General features: G+C 45.8%; 1 protein-coding gene across 1 annotated transcript in view; it reads left to right on the top strand.

Annotated features, from left to right (window-relative positions):
* HSH2D (hematopoietic SH2 domain containing) overlaps positions 1–18146 on the top strand; it is a 244086-nt gene that overhangs the window by 172531 nt on the left and 53409 nt on the right. Inside the window, exon 3 of the mRNA XM_063914759.1 lies at positions 6533–6622. Coding sequence (XP_063770829.1) covers positions 6533–6622 — 90 coding nt within the window. The remainder of the gene's footprint in view (positions 1–6532; positions 6623–18146) is intronic.

The following is an 18146-nucleotide window of genomic DNA, read 5'->3' as shown; positions in this document are numbered from 1 at the left end:
GGTCCAAGAGCGTTCTTCAGGACCATAGCCCTTCCAGTCAATGAGATACTGAAGTTGACCGTAACGGTGACGTGAGTCCAGGATCTTGGCCACTTCATACTCAACGCCTCGTTGAGTTTGGACTTTCGGAGTTGGTGGAAGTGAGGAATGAAACCGATTCAAGATTAGCGGTTTCAACAGGGAAACATGGAATGTCCTGGGTATTTTTAAGAAGGGAGGTAACTGGAGTCTGTAAGCAACAGGATTGATGACTTGATCAATTTTAAAAGGACCGATGTAGCGAGGTGCAAACTTCATACTGGGAACTCTTAACCTCAAATTCTTCGTGGATAACCATACCCGATCACCCACCTTGAGAGCAGGAACTGCTCGACGCTTCTTATCCGCAAACTTCTTGTACCTGAACGATGCCTTGAGCAGAGCTGATCGTACGCTCTTCCAGATATTGGCAAACTGATGCAAGGTGATATCCACTGCGGGAACAGAAGTTGCTGGAAGCGGTTGGAACTCAGGGACTTTAGGGTGGAATCCAAAGTTGGTGAAGAATGGTGTTGAAGAAGATGAAGAATGATACTGGTTGTTATGACAGAACTCGGCCCAGGGAAGTAATTGAACCCAGTCATCTTGAGAGGAGGACACATAGATGCGGAGGAAGGCCTCCAAGTCCTGATTCACCCTCTCAGTTTGACCATTGGTCTGAGGATGGTAAGCCGTGGAAAACTTTAACTTGACTTGGAGGACTTGACATAAACTTCGCCAGAATTTGGCTGTGAATTGAACTCCTCGGTCTGAGATAATTTCTTCTGGAAGACCGTGGAGTCGGAAGATCTCTTGTATGAATACTTGAGCCAACTTGGAAGCTGACGGAAGACCGGTGAGAGGAATGAAGTGTGCCATCTTGGTGAACCGGTCAACTACCACCCAGATGGTATTGAACTTGTTGCACATGGGCAAATCTGTAATAAAATCCATCGACAAATGGGTCCATGGTCGACGGGGAACAGATAGTGGAACCAGTTGCCCCGCAGGCGACTGGCGGGATACTTTATGTTGAGCACACTTTGGGCAAGATGCAATAAACTCCAAAACGTCCTTTTTCAGAGTTGGCCACCAATAGGACCTAGAGATAAACTCCAGGGTTTTTTGGATACCTGTATGTCCGGCAAAACGGGAAGCATGGGCCCAATGCATGAGCTTCTTCCTTAGTGTCGGCTTCACAAAACTTTTCCCTGATGGGGGCGTAGAGTCCATCCCTACCGTGGAGAATGCCAACGGATTTATAATAGGATGCTTGTCTGAAGACTCTGACTCATTTTCTTGCTCCCATGAGCGGGAAAGGGCATCGGCCTTGCGATTCTGAGAGCCCGGACAGAACTGGAGTTTAAAGTCGAACCTGGAAAAGAAAAGTGCCCATCTGGCCTGACGAGGGTTGAGACATTGTGCGCCTTTTAGATATAGAAGGTTCTTGTGGTCTGTAAGGATGGTGATTGAATGAGAAGCTCCCTCCAACAGATATCTCCACTCCTCTAGAGCGAGCTTGATGGCTAGCAACTCCTGGTCGCCAATGGCATAGTTGCGCTCCGCTGGGGAGAACTTCCGTGAGAAGAAACTGCAAGGATGTAAATGACCATCTTTAGCCCTCTGAGATAACACCGCTCCTACTCCAACGGAGGAGGCATCCACCTCTAAGATGAAAGGAGAGTCGACGTCAGGCTGTTTCAGGACAGGTGCAGAGATGAACCTCTGTTTTAAAAGATGAAAAGCTTGCATGGCTTCTTCAGACCACTTGGACGGGTTAGCACCCTTCTTGGTGAAAGCAGTAATAGGCGCCACAATGGTGGAAAAGTCTCGTATAAACTTTCGGTAATAATTGGCGAACCCTAAGAACCTCTGGACCCCTTTGAGGGTTAAGGGTACTGGCCAATTCTGGATTGCTTGTAGTTTCTCAGGATCCATCTCTAGTCCGGAACCGGACACAATGTACCCTAGAAACGGAATGGACTTGACTTCAAAGACGCATTTCTCTAATTTGCAGTAGAGATGATTGACACGGAGACGGGACAGAACCTCCTTTACCCAGAAACGATGTTCCTCTAAATTGTTGGCAAAAATGAGGATATCATCTAGATAGACCACGACATGACGGTATAGAATGTCTCTGAAGATCTCATTGACGAAATGCTGGAAGACAGCTGGAGCATTGCTCAATCCGAAGGGCATGACGAGGTACTCATAATGTCCGTCACGGGTGTTAAATGCGGTCTTCCACTCGTCACCCTCACGGATCCGGATGAGATTGTATGCACCTCTCAGGTCCAGCTTTGTAAAGATGGTAGCTCCGCTAACTCTGTCAAAGAGCTCAGTAATCAGGGGTAAAGGATAGCGGTTCTTGATGGTAATGTCGTTCAAACCTCTGTAGTCGATGCACGGCCGCAGACCACCATCTTTCTTCTTTACAAAAAAGAAGCCTGCGCCGGCTGGAGAAGAAGAAGGTCGAATGAACCCCTTTGCTAGGTTCTCTTTTATGTATTCCTCCATAGAATGCGTCTCGGGGAGAGACAACGGATAAGTTCGGCCTCGAGGTGGAACCTTCCCTGGAACGAGATCAATCGGGCAGTCCCATTCTCTATGAGGGGGAAGGATATCAGCGGAAGCTTTACTGAACACATCCGTGAAATCTTGATATGGAGGAGGTGGAACATCAGACGACCTGGGGGAGGAGGAACAGACAGGCAACACTTTAAACAAACATGTCTTAGTACAGGAGGAACCCCATGCCAGGATTTGCGTAGTCGTCCAATCAATTGTAGGATTGTGAAGACGGAGCCATGGAAGGCCCAGGACCACAGGATGTGTGGCTCTTGGAATCACTAAAAGTGAAATAAGTTCGGAATGAAGAACTCCCACTCTCAGACGAACTGGTAGAGTCCTTAGAGAAATAACTGTATCAAAAATTTTACTGCCATCCACAGCAGTTAAGGAAAAGGACGAAGGAAGTCTCTCGGTGGGTAGGGACCACCGTTTAACATAGGCTTCGGTAATAAAGTTCCCAGCTGCTCCGGAATCCAGGAGGGCAATGACGTTCTGATAACGTTGAGCAACTTGAAGCGAGACTGGGAGGTTACAATCTTGAGGAGATGGAGAGGAAATCATTACTCCTAGCCGGCCCTCTCCTTGGCGAGCTAGGATTTGGAGTTTCCCGGACGTTTGGGACAGGCATTAATGGTGTGAGACGGAGCTGCACAGTACAAACAGAGAAACTCGGAGAGACGTCTTCGGCGCTCAGCAGGAGTTAAACGGGAACGGCCAATTTGCATGGGTTCATCTTTAGTTGGTGACAGTTGGCGAGGAGGAGGAGCAGAAGATTTTGGAGCAGATGATCTTCCACGCTCAGTTGCTCTCTCTCTGAAACGTAAGTCAACTTTCGTACAAAGTGAGATTAACTCATCTAACTTGGAGGGTAAGTCTCTGGTAGCTAACTCATCTTTAATACGCTCGGATAAACCATGCCAGAATGCAGCATACAGGGCCTCGTCGTTCCATGCCAGTTCGGATGCCAGGATCTGGAACTGTATAAGATATTGTCCTACAGTACGTGATCCCTGGCGTAAACGGAGAATCTCAGACGAAGCTGAAGTTACCCGGCCTGGCTCGTCGAAGATGCGCCTGAATGTTGACACGAATGCAGTGTAAGAAGATAGCAGGGTGTCGGACCTCTCCCATAACGGTGATGCCCAATCGAGGGCTGAGCCACTGAGAAGAGAAATAATGTAGGCAATTTTTGTACGGTCACTGGGGAAATTGCCAGGTTGTAGCTCAAACTGAATCTCACACTGGTTGAGAAATCCCCTGCAGAATCTTGGAGATCCGTCAAATTTTGCTGGCGTTGGAAGATGAAGACGTGGAGCAGGAATGGGTAAGGTGGGTGGGGTTATAGCTGGAGTCACTGTGGTTGACGCACCAGACGCGCCTGATCCACGGAGAGTGGTCTGAATCCCATCCAGCCGAGTAGAGAGATCCTGGAGACAGCGGATGATGTGGCCCTGTGCAGCCTCCTGATGTTCTAGTCGGGCTGCCAGTTCTTGCATCGGCCTGGCCGCTTGATCCTGGTCTCCGGCTGGATTCATTAGGTCAGTGCTTACTGTCACAACTGAGGGCCTGAGCTGACGGGAGGCAGCCTCAGTTGTAGGGGCTGAGATGTACCGGAACCTGGGAGGTTGTATCAGACCCCTGGACATGTAAGTAACATGAATAATAACTGCCCGAAGGCGTGACCACGACAACTTAGATAAAAGTCAATGATGTTTATTATGACAACTCCGCATCACAGCAGCAATAAAAGAAAACGTAAAAGTCAGCAAAGAATAAATACAGTTCCTGAGTACTACAGCTTGGCAGGAGCCACAGGGCACTGGTAGTGTGAGATAGTTCTTATGATCTTCTAGATGGAAAGTCCTTACCAGGCCCGGCTGTAGCAATGGAGATAACCCAGGATGGTACCAGCTGGTGTTCCAGGAAGAGCTGGGTTGCTGAAGGTAAAACAGCTGCTGTGGATACTGGCTGGAACCAGACTGTTAGCACGGAGTGGATACTGGCTGGAACCAGTTAAATAATAAATGAACTTTGGGAGCGATGAAATGTGAACTGAAATGTAGAACTTGAGAGCGGAGAAATAATAATTCCGGTGGAGAGTGGTAAAGTGTAGAAAGGACACCGGCCCTTTAAGGGAAGCTGTATTCTGCTGGAAGCTGAGGCTGGAAGCAGGTAGTGTTGTAGCTGGAAACAGATGAATCCACAATGGATTGGAGAGTCAGGCTACACCGCAGGTGGAATGCTGGTGCGGGTCTCTATGGTGGAAGTCTTGAGACAGGAGCTGGAACCTGGAAGACAATCATAGAAGAGAGACAAACAGGAACTAGGTTTGACAACCAAAGCACTGACGTCTTCCTTGCTCAGGCACAGCTTACTTATACCTGCAGCAAGGAAGGGGTTGGCTAGGCAATTATGCAAATCAACAATACAAACAGCAGATTGGTGGAAATGATCAGATGACAGAATCCAAGATGGCTGCGCCCATGCAGACACTTGGAGGGAAGTTTGGTTTGTAATCCATGTGGTCTGGGAAACAGTAATGGCGGCGCCGGCCACCGGAGACAGGAGACGCCAGGCTGATAGATGCACATTTAACCACGCGGGCACAGCGGAGGCCGCGGCTGATGAAAACACCACTCTGACACTCTGCATGTGGAAACTCAGGAACAGCGGAATCTGGTCCTGGAACGCTGAGCCCGCCTTAGGAGGCATCTGAAGGGTAAGTAATGGCGTCCAGATACCCGGATCGTGACAGCTTCCTGCTACCTCCATTCTCTTCCTCACATCATGTCAGTGCCCCTGTGAAATTATCGATTTTTTTACAGTTTCTTATATAGCGCAGCACATCATGTATCTTCTGATATACTCTGTGCTGCTGAGGGTCCGTGCCACTTCCACTATATAACTCTCAGTGTGTGGGTTTGTGCTACCTGCATTCCCCTCCTCACATCATGTCACTGGCCCTGCCACATGCAGCCCTGTCATCACTGCCATATCATGCATGTCCTGATATAGTCTGTGCTGCTGGCCCAGCCCTAGGGGTGCTAGTGGTGTGTTACCTCCTCAGTGTTTGTTCCCAGAGTGTAAGTCATATGTGTAGCAAGTTTGGTGTAAATTGCTTCTGGCACTCCAGTTATGCGGTCTGCTGAAAAACTCTGTGCTGCTGCCTCACCCCTAGGGGTGCTAGGGATGTTTTACCCCCACAGTGTTTGTTCCCAGCTTGCAAGTCATATGTTTACCAAGTTTGTTGAAAATTGGTACAGGCATTTGGTAGTTATGCTGTCTCCTGTCACCCCTAGGGGTGTCTAACCCCCACAGAGTTTTTTTTCCAGATTGTAAGTCAGATGTGTACCAAGTTTGGTGTAAATTGCTCCAGACCTCCCACAGTTTTGCAGTCTGCTGACATCTCTGTGCTGCTGTCCCACCTCTAGGTGTGCTAGGGGTGTCTGACCCCCACAGTTTGTTTCCAGAGTGAAAGTCATATGTGTACCAATTTTTGAGTACATTGCTCCAGCAATTATGGAGTTACGCTGTCTCCTGATATACTCTGTGCTGCTGTCTTTCCCCGAGGGGTGCTAGGATTTCAAATTGTTTTAGTTGCCTGCGCCGTGTTTTAATACGCTCGTATGTAAAATTTCACAATCTTCGCTTGTAAACTGTGGAAGACAGAAGGACAAATTTTCACTTTTATATAGTAGATAATGACTTTTTGTTTCTTTGTATAAACAATCTATCATGAAACATTGCAGAATTGTGGGTAACTGATCATTCTTGTGTTACACAGCAAGGAGAAACATGGAAAAAAAATGTAAATGTTAAATATGAAAGTTTCAAGCTATTGTTTTGCTGTGCTATATACTGTAAGAGTCTGTTAATAAATAAATACAACATTTAATTTAATTTTCAATGAAAAAAACATATTTTTATGTTGTTTTCATAGGGATGCAGAGGATTTACTAAAGGATAAGAATCCTGGATGCTTTCTTATCAGAGTTAGTGAAAGCAGAATCGGATACAGCTTATCATACAGGTAATGTCTTATTTTAATCTGATCATAAAATGTGGCCTATGGTGGTCATTCCAAGTTGTACGCTAATTTTTACGTTCGCACAAGGCAAGCGCAAAACTGCGAACACGTTGCAAATTTGCGAACATACGCCCACAACGTAATTTTGCAAACACGTACGCAGCAATACACAAAGTAGGCGTATGCCAAATGACATCGCAAGAATGCGCTTGTAACGCATTGCTACAAACTGCATCGTATAAATCACAACTCATCGTACAGTGCACAACCTTCGCAATATTGCACATGCTGTTATTTTGCAAAAAACGTACAGCAATGTGTTTTTTTTACCCCCTAGGTGTTGTAACTCTTCAAGCCTTCCTCAATTAAGATACCAATTAGTGAACTGTTTTTTTATTAGTATTGTTCAATTAAGTCTTCAAAGAATTCCAGCAGAACACTTTGAAGACATAATTGCCCATTAATAGGTTTTTAATTTAAGAGCAAGTTGTTATATATGTCTAAACTGTGCATTAACCATGCCTGTCATAATGTTTTGTTTTTCTGTGTGTTGTGTTTTAGTGTGTGTGTAACTGTTTTTAGTGTCTTAATGTTTTTTAAAATTCCTAACTGCCATACCTCAGTCTTAGTTTTTTTTTTTAGCTTTAACTTACTATTCTTAAGCACATTTACATAAATGGTTTTAAATCACAATTACCTGTTGCCAAACCAATGTGCCTTTTTTGCATTGACTCAAATCAAACACAGTCTCAAATGTGAAACATTTTTTTTTTATATATATATATATATATATATATATATATATATATATATAGTTTTTTCTTCTTTGGAAAATAACATTTCTTTTTTTTTTTTACATTTGTGTTAATTTTTTGTAAATAAAATTCTTCTAAAAAATTTCCCAAGTTCAGCCACCTCTGTGATGAGGCCCTGCAGCAGTATCCTCATTCTGGCCAAAATGGCCAGAGCTGCTGGTATGTCTCCAACTGCATCATCTGAAATGAACGTCCAAAAAAATTAATTAAAATTAGTCACATTACACATTAATGTTTTAATTGAATCAGTATCATCCAAACAGGTCCAAGCATGGGCTGCAAAGAGCTCAAAACAAAACCATGTTGAAAGTGTAGCACACCATGCTGGGATGTATAGTTCCTTTACATCTGGATTGGCAGGAACTGTTTTTTTTTATTGTGGGCTCAGCCTCACCACACTGCATCTCTACATCTTCAGATTAACTACATATACTATCATGCCCACACTCCATGAAAGGCTGCCTTACTACATAAGTGGAGACCGGTCTTGTAATGTGTTGAAACTCCACATTTGTCAAGTCACACTTTTATAACACATGTCCACAGAATTAGACTGTCACACAGGGGTACAGGAGAAAGCACCAGTGGCCCTAATTTCCACCAGAGAACACCCTAATGATCTGCTGACAGACTGTACTGTAGAATGTAGCATTTTGATGTACCTGCACATTGTTGACCGACACACTGTCGATCTATGCTTCCACACCCACTCAAGGTTGTGGATCATTAGATCTACAGTGTGTAGGTATTAAATCTTTAGGTTCACCACTATAGGTCGGCAATGAGTAGTTTGACAGGGTTGGAAGGGCTACAGGCTATTTATGTGCTAGGTCGACAAAACACAATTTGGACATGAGGGTATTTTGGTATGTTGTTGTTCTTTTCTTCATAGAGTGACAGGGACCCACAATTATTTTTCTCCGCCACCTTGCATGGCTGCCTTGGTTTGTCTGGATTTGGACAAGGTGACTTGCTCAACTACCGCTTAACTACTATACAATTTACGTTTCAATCAGAGTCCACGTGGCTTGTAAATTAGAATATAGGTTTTAATTTTTGGAATGTCAACAATAAAATCATGTTGTGCTTGTGACCTGTCCACCTACCACATGTTGACCTACAGAGCCTGTTAACCTTCCAAACAACTCAAAATACTGTCTGGCTACCTATAGTGTTTGGCCAAATTTAAAAAAAAATACAGTGTGCAATGTGATTCTGGAGTACATAAATATTTTTATTTTTATTTTTTTTAAATGTGGTTTGAAAATGGGCCCAATACAACACTGCATGTTTATGAATTAAATTTAAACTTGGTTACAAACTCAAAGTTTAAAAAAAAAAAAAACTTACCAACTAGTACAGGATGTCCTGCACCCTCCACCTCCTCGGCTTGCTCTGCGGCCCATTCTGAAGGCGGGGATGGAGGTTGAATGGGGGAAGGAGGTTGGATGGGGGAAGGAGGATGGATGGGTGAGCTGGTTTAGAGGGTGGGTCCGATTGTGAGGGGGAGGGTGGTTGAGAGGGAGGTTGGTCAAGAGAGGGTGTTTGGGCAAGAGAGGGGGAGGGGGTTTGAGAGGGAGGTTGGGCAAGAGAGGGTGTTTGGGCAAGAGAGGGGGAGGGGGTTTGAGAGGGAGGTTGGTCAAGAGAGGGGGAGGTGGGTTGAGAAGGAGATTGGGAAAGAGAGGGGGAGGAGGTTTGAGATGGAGATTGGGAAAGAGAGGGGGAGGGGGTTCAAGAGGGGGGTTGGGAAAGAGAGGGGTTTGGGAAAGAGAGGGGGAGGGGTTTGGAGATCGGGAGGATGATGAGGAAGGGGAAGTTTGAATTTGGGGTTCAGGGTGTTGAGGGGGTGATGGAGTTTGGGGTGGGGAGGAGGCTGGAGGTGAATCCGGTTCTTGTGCTTGGCCGGATCTTCGCTGCCGTTGTGCTTGCCCTAGAATCACATTTTTTTTAAAAACAAATATAAGTTAAATGATAATTTCCATGTGCATTCCCAAATAACATTGTTATGTTAATTTTTTTATAAAAATACAAAGTTATTTATGTCTCCAGCCTACAGCCTGTGTGCTGGCTCACCACACCACTAAACATTATCCCCTAAGCACTCTGCTCCCCAGCCTGTCCTGCAAGCCCTAAGCACACACTCTGTAAACTGGTTAAGTTTGGTATGTTTTGGGTACTATAGTTTAATAATAAGGTATGCTAATAATCTCACTTTATCACATGTAAGCACAATTTGTTTGGCGATTAGATAAATTATTTTTTAATTTTTTTGGTTAGTGCTAATAATCTCAGTTAAATACTCATGTGAACACATTGTAATGTGTTTAACTTACTGCGTCGGTGGATTTGCTAGCGCAGCCATGCCAGCAACTCGGGCTGTCGGCGGCGGAGATCACTCCACCACCGCTGTAACTGCACTATGGACCAGTGTGTACGGGTTCGCATCCGCAATATGCGGCGGACCTCCGAGTAGGCCGCACGCTTGACCCGATTTGGGACATACGGTCCCGCGCAGCCTACGCAGTGATCCATTACCGCGGTGAGCACCCGCAGTTCCCGGTGGCTGAACGCGGATGCTCGCATGGTGCCTATGGCGTTTTCCTTACATGGGCATATATTTATAGTGTGTGGTCGCATTTCATTGGTTAAAATATCATGGTGTCATCTTTAATTAACTTTATTGATCTGTGTACAATATCATGTTACAAACATCATTTGATGTGCTCCCTTTAGTTTGCATCAGCGATTATTCACAGCAGACACAGCACCAAAGAAAAAAAAAATTAAACTATTTGACAATACAAATCCTGCTTCTAAATTTGCATTCTTTTTGGTTTTATATTAAAGTTAAAATGATCATATTTTTGTAATGATTATATATAACTCTATATATATTTTTAGACATATATATATATATATATATATACACATATTTTTTTTACTACATATTCCTCTATATATATATATATATATATATATATATACACACACACATATATTTATATATATATTCACATAAATATATATATGTATATACACTGCTGAAAAAAATAAAGGGAACACTAAAATAACACATCCTAGATCTGAATGAATGAAATATTCATATTAAATACTTTGTTCTTTACATAGTTGAATGTGCTGACAACAAAATCACACAAAAATGATCAATCAGATCTATTAACCCATGGAGGTCTGGATTTGGAGTCACACTCGAAATTAAAGTGGAAAAACACACTACACGCTGATCCAACTTTGATGTAATGTCCTTAAAACAAGTCAAAATGGGGCTCAGTAGTGTGTGTGGCCTCCACGTGCCTGTATGACCTCCCTACAATGCCTGGGCATGCTCCTGATGAAGTGGCGGATGGTCTCCTGAGGGATCTCCTCCCAGACCTGGACTAAAGCATCCGCCAACTCCTGGACAGTCTGTGGTGCAACGTGGCGTTGGTGGATGGAGCGAGACATGATGTCCCAGTTGTGCTCAATTGGATTCAGGTCTGGGGAACGGGCGGGCCAGTCCATAGCATCAATGCCTTCATCTTGCAGTAACTGCTGACACACTCCAGCCACATGAGGTCTAGCATTGTCTTGCATTAGGAGGAACCCAGGGCCAACCGCACCAGCATATGGTCTCACAAGGGGTCTGAGGATCTCATCTCGGTAACTAATGGCAGTCAGGCTACCTCTGGCGAGCACATGGAGGGCTGTGCGGCCCCCCAAAGAAATGCCACCCCACACAAGTACTGACCCACTGCCAAACCGGTCATGCTGGAGGATGTTGCAGGCAGCAGAACGTTCTCCTTGGCGTCTCCAGACTCTGTCACGTCTGTCACATGTGCTCAGTGAGAACCTGCTTTCATCTGTGAAGAGCACAGGGCGCCAGTTGCGAATTTGTCAATCTTGGTGTTCTCTGGCAAATGCCAAACGTCCTGCACGGTGTTGGGCTGTAAGCACAACCCCCACCTGTGGACGTCGGGCCCTCATACCACCCTCATGGAGTCTGTTTCTGATCGTTTGAGTAGACACATGCACATTTGTGGCTTGCTGGAGGTCATTTTGCAGGGCTCTGGCAGTGTTCCTCCTGTTCCTCCTTGCACAAAGGCGGAGGTAGCGGTCCTGCTGCTGGGTTGTTGCCCTCCTACGGCCTCCTCCACGTCTTCTGATGTACTAGCCTGTCTCCTGGTAGCGCCTCCATGCTCTGGACACTACGCTGACAGACACCGCAAACCTTCTTGCCACAGCTCGCATTGATGTGCCATCCTGGATGAGCTGCACTACCTGAGCCACTTGTGTGGGTTGTAGACTCCGTCTCATGCTACCACTAGAGTGAAAACACCGCCAGCTTTCAAAAGTGACCAAAACATCAGCCAGAAAGCGTAGGAGCTGAGAAGTGGTCTGTGGTCCCCACCTGCAGAACAACTCCTTTATTGGGGGTGTCTTGCTAATTGCCTATAATTTCCACCTGTTGTCTATTCCATTTGCACAACAGCATGTGAAATTGATTGTCAATCATAGTTGCTTCCTAAGTGGACAGTTTGATTTCACAGAAGTGTGATTGACTTGGAGTTACAATGTGTTGTTTAAGTGTTCCCTTTCTTTTTTTGAGCAGTATATATAAAAATGTATATATATATATACACACACACAAATATATATATATATATTTACGGGGCCACTAAAAAATAATTTTTTACAATATCAAATATACACACACACACACACACACACACACACACACACACACACACACACACACACATATAGACAAAGAAAAAATGCTACATACAGACAGAGATAGTTTGATACACTGAACTCACCACATTTTGCTGGACCAATCAGCTACACAAAGTCACAAAGTAGAGTTGTGTTGGGCAGATGTTGTGGCATTTGGTTGTTAAACACAGCCAAACAAATTTCGTTTTAAAAAAAGAAAAAAATTGTTAAGGGTGGTGTGAAATAGTTTTTAGACCAAAATTACACATTAAAAATTAAACAAATGTAAACAATCAAAATTTGCCCGTCCACAACTGCATGTAATCAAACAGAATGGAACAGTAATCCCATTGTTGAAAAATAGCACATCTACAGATGATAAGGATAACAGTACAGAACAAATCTGTACTCAGGCACTTTTACAACTACTCAGAAAACAATAGCAACACACTTTCAACTTAACAAAGCAACCAAAAATAAAATATTTTTAAAAAACCCTAAACGTAAGCACAGATACAAAAAATTCCGCAGCATTTAAAGTGTATTACTATCATAACATAAGCTTACCTGAAATACTCCTGTACAATTCTAGCCCTTACGGCATGACCCCGCTGGCTTTTGCTCCCGCCACGGAAGGCCCATCCAACCCCTGGCTCCTCATCCGGCAATTGCTCAGACTGTGGAAGCTCAAGGTGACTCCTTACAGCAATATTATGTAGTATAGCGCACAGGACCACGATTTTACTTACCATCTCCGGCGAATACATGATGTCGCCACCAGTGCGGTGGAGCACATGAAACCGCCCTTTAAGAACCCCAATCGTGCGCTCCACCAGCTGTCTAGTGGCAGTAAGCGCGGAATTAAATGCCGACTGTGGTCCTGGCCTGGGTTTGATGTAAGGAGTCATGAGCCAGGGGGTGCAAGGATATACACGATCTCCTGTTTAAGATTTTTTTTTTTTGGGGGGGGGATAAATAAATAAATACATGTATTTCGTACAATATGAGTGCTATAAAACACCAAAAAAAACCTCTCACCCAATAGCCACATGTTTTGGCTTCCATCATTCTTAATCTTTGCCAGATCCCTGATTGGCGAATCACATGTGAGTCCTGGGAATTCCCTGGGAACTTATCATTCAGGGACAGGATCTGGAGGGATGGGCCACAAACAACCATGACATTCAGAGAATGAAACAGTTTCCTGTTTCTATAGATTTCTTCATTATGTTTTGGTGCAACAATGGCAACATGTGTCCCAACCACAACCCCAATAACATGTGGGAAGCGACTACCCCCTTCCTGAAATTGCCGCTTCACCACAGCCAGGGCACCAGCATCCAAAGGCATTAATATGAATCGCTTCACTCTGGACAGAAAAGTGTTGATCACACGTCACAGGACCTTACTGAACTGGCCCTGTGACATGCCAACCAGATCACCAACCACATGCTGGTACGATCCTGTGGCCAAAAAATGTAACACAGCAAGGAATTGTGTCAATGCTGGTATTGCTGTAGGATACCTAATTGATTGTTCTAGATCACTCTCTTTTATGGAGAGAGTGTCAAGGATGATATGAGGTGGCAGCCTGTATCTGCGCAAAACCACATCATCAGGCATCCCAAAAAGGGTGACATGGGTACGGTAAATTGGTGGCCTAGCACGCTTCCGTTGCCTTGAAGGATGAGGAGCCGGTTGGGGTGGGAGGGCTTCCACAGCCACATATATGGACATCTGCATCTTCAAATGAAGGTACCAAATATTAAAAGCACACAATCATTTAACAACACATATTGCAACAAATACATTTCTGGCTATGGCAGTTCAAACACTTCAGGAGCGTATTCCATTTCTTCATGTAGAAAAAACGGAACAAACACAATATAAAATTTTTAAAAAATAAGATTTTACTCACCGATAAATCTATTTCTCGTAGTCCGTAGTGGATGCTGGGGACTCCGTAAGGACCATGGGGAATAGACGGCTCCGCAGGAGACTGGGCACATCTAAAGAAAGCTTTAGGACTATCTGGTGTGCACTGGCTCCTCCCCCTATGACCCTCCTCCAAGCCTCAGTTAGGACACTGTGCCCGGAAGAGCTGACACAATAAGGAAGGATTTTGAATCCCGGGTAAGACTCATACCAGCCACACCAATCACACCGTATAACTCGTGATAGGAACCCCGGTTAACAGTATGATAACAATGGAACCTCTGAATAGATGGTTCGCAATAACAACCCGATTTTTGTAACAATAACTATTTACAAGTATTGCAGACAATCCGCACTTGGGATGGGCGCCCAGCATCCACTACGGACTACGAGAAATAGATTTACCGGTGAGTAAAATCTTATTTTCTCTGACGTCCTAGTGGATGCTGGGGACTCCGTAAGGACCATGGGGATTATACCAAAGCTCCCAAACGGGCGGGAGAGTGCGGATGACTCTGCAGCACCGAATGAGAGAACTCAAGGTCCTGCTCAGCCAGGGTATCAAATTTGTAGAATTTTGCAAACGTGTTTGCCCCTGACCAAGTAGCAGCTCGGCCAAGTTGTAAAGCCGAGACCCCTCGGGCAGCCGCCCAAGATGAGCCCACCTTCCTTGTGGAATGGGCTTTTACAGATTTAGGCTGCGGTAGTCCCACCGCAGAATGCGCAAGCTGAATAGTGCTACAAATCCAGCGCGCTATAGTCTGCTTAGAAGCAGGAGCACCCAGCTTGTTGGGTGCATCCAGGATAAACAGCGAGTCAGTTTTCCTGACTCCAGCCGTCCTGGAAATATAAATTTTCAGGGCCCTGACTACGTCCAGTAACTTAGAATCCTCCAAGTCCCTAGTAGCCGCAGGCACCACAATAGGTTGGTTCAAGTGAAAACCTGATACCACCTTCGGGAGAAGGTGAGGACGAGTCCTCAACTCTGCCCTATCCATATGGAAAATCAGGTAAGGGCTTTTTCATGACAAAGCCGCCAATTCTGACACATGCCTGGCCGAAGCCAGAGGCAACACATGACCACTTTCCATGTGAGATATTTCAAATCCACGGTTTTAAGTGGCTCAAACCAATGTGATTCCAGGAACTCCAAAACCACATTGAGAACCCAAGGTGCCACTGGGGCACAAAAAAGGGGCTGAATATGCAGCACTCCCTTACAACGTCTGAACTTCAGGCTGACATCCTTCCTGGCTTTGATCAGGGTAGGAATGACTTCCTCCGGAATGTCTTTTTCACTCAGGATCCGGTGTTCAACCGCCATGCCGTCAACGCAGCCGCGGTAAGTCTTGGAACAGACAGGGCCCCTGCTGCAGCAGATCCTGTCTGAGTGGCAGAGGCCATGGGTCCTCTGAGATCATTTCTTAAAGTTCCGAGTACCAAGCCCTTCTTGGCCAATCCGGAACAATGAGTATAGTTCTTACTCCTCTTTTTCTTATTATCCTCAGTACCTTGGGTATGAGAGGGAGAGGAGGGAACACATAAACCGACTGGTACACCCGCGGTGTCACTAGAGCGTCCACAGCGATCGCCTGAGGTTCCCTTGACCTGGCGCAATATCTTTTTTATTGAGGCGGGACGCCAGCATGTCCACCTGTGGTCTTTCCCAACGGTTTACCAGCATTTGGAAGACTTCTGGATGAAGTCCCTATTCTCCCGGGTGGAGTCTGCTGCGGAAGTCTGCTTCCCAGTTGTCCACTCCCGGAATGAACACTGCTGCCAGTGCTACCACGTGAATTTCCCGCCCAACGGGGAATCCTTGTGGCTTCTGCCATTGCCCTCCTGCTTCTTGTGCCGCCCTGCCTGTTTACATGGGCGAGCGCCGTGATGTTGTCTGATTGGATCAGTACGGCTGGTTTTGAAGCAGGGGCCTTGTTTGGCTTACGGCCTTGTAAAGGGCTCTTAGCTCCAGAAAATTTATGTGAAGTGAAATCTCCTGTTTGGACCACAGTCCTTGGAATTTTACTCCCTGTGTGACTGCACCCCAGCCCCGAAGGCTGGCATCCGTGTTTACCAGGACCCAGTCCTGTATTCCGAATCTGCGGCCCTCTAGTAGATGAGCCCTTTGCAGCCACCACCGCAGCGACACCCTGGTTCTTGCCGACCGGGTTATCCGCTGCTGTATCTGGAGATGGGACCCGGACCATTTGTCCAACAGGTCCCACTGGAAAATCCTTGCGTGGAACTTTCCGAATGGAATTTCTTCGTACGAAGCTACCATTTTTCCCAGGACTCGTGTGCATTGATGTACCGACACCTGTCCCGGTCTTAGGAGGTTTCTGACTAGAGATGACAACTCCTCGGCTTTTTCCACTGGAAGAAACACTTTTTTCTGGTCTGTTTCCAGAATCATTCCCAGGAACAGAAGACGTGTCGTCGGGACCAGCTGTGACTTTGGAATATTGAGAATCCAGCCGTGCTGTTGCAGCACTTCCCGAGAAAGTGCTACCCCCACTACCAACTGCTCCTTGGACCTTGCCCTTATCAGGAGATCGTCCAAGTACGGGATAATTAAAACTCCCTTCTTGCGAAGGAGTATCATCATTTCGGTCATTACCCTGGTAAAGACCCTCGGTGCCGTGGATAATCCAAACGGCAGCGTATGGAACTGATAGTGGCAGTCCTGTACCACAACCCTGAGGTACTCCTGGTGAGGAGGGTAAATGGGGACATGTAGGTAAGCATCCTTGATGTCCAGAGAGACACTGTAATCCCCCTCGTCCAGGTTCGCAGTAATCGCCCTGAGCGATTCCATCTTGAACTTGAATCTTTTGTTATATGTGTTCAAGGATTTTAAATTTAAGATGGGTCTCACCGAACCGTCCGGTTTCGGTACCACAAACATTGTGGAATAGTAACCCCTTTCCTGTTGAAGGAGGGGTACCTTGATAATCACTTGCTGTGAATACAGTTTTTGGACAGCCACCAACACTGCCTCCCTGGCAGAGGGAGTTGCCCGTACGGCAGATTTTAGGAAACGGCGGGGGGGAGACGACTCGAATTACAGCCTGTAGATACTGATTGAAGAACCCAGGGATCCACCTGTGAGAGAGCCCACTGTGCGCTGAAATTTCTGAGACGGGCCCCCACCGTACCCGGGTCCGCCTGAGCAGCCCCAGCGTCATGCTGTGGACTTACCGGACGCAGGGGAGGACTTCTGCTCTTGGGAATTAGCTGTGTGCTGCAGCTTTTTCCCTCTACCTTTTCCTCTTGGCAGAAAAGATGATCCTCTAGTCCTCTACTTTTTTGGGGCCGAAGGGACTGTACCTGATACTACAGTGCTTTCTTTTGCTGTGGGGTAGCTTGTGGCAAAAGTTTTGATTTCCCAGCCGTAGCTGTGGAAACGAAGTCTGAAAGACCATCCCCAAACAGTTCCACCCTCTTATAGGGCAAACTTCCGTGTGCCGTTTTGAATCGGCATCGCCCGACCATTGCCGAGTCCATAACCCCCGCCTGGTGGCAATGGTTTTACATAGCGCTTATTTGTGATGCCAGTCGGCAAATATCCCTCTGTGCATCACGCATGTATAAGACAGCGTCTTTTATATGCTCTATTTTCAGCAAAATATTGTCCCTATCTATAGTATAAATATTATCCGACAGGGAATCTGACCACGCAGCTGCCGCACTGCACATCCATGCCAAGGCAATAGCAGGTCTCAATATAATGCCCGTGTGTGTGTATATAGCTTTAAGGGTAGTTTTCTGCTTTCTATCAGCAGGTCCTTTAGGGCGGCCGTATCCGTGACGGTAGTGCCACCTTTTTTAATAAGCGTGTAACTGCTTTTTCTACCCTAGGGGGTATTTCCCAACGTGACCTATCCTCTGGCGGAAAAGGGTACGCTGCTTAGAAATTATCAATTTCTTATCGGGGGAAGTCCACGCTTCCTCACACACCTCATATCAATTCCTCAGATGCAGGAAAAACTACTGGTAATTTTCTCTCACCAAACATAATACCCTTTTTTGTGGTACCTGGGGTATTATCAGAAATGTGTAATACA

Source organism: Pseudophryne corroboree, chromosome 1 (genome assembly GCF_028390025.1).
Source record: "Pseudophryne corroboree isolate aPseCor3 chromosome 1, aPseCor3.hap2, whole genome shotgun sequence".
NCBI lineage: Eukaryota > Metazoa > Chordata > Amphibia > Anura > Myobatrachidae > Pseudophryne > Pseudophryne corroboree.
Note: the sequence above shows the minus strand (reverse complement) of the source record. Positions and strands in the feature narration are given on the sequence as shown.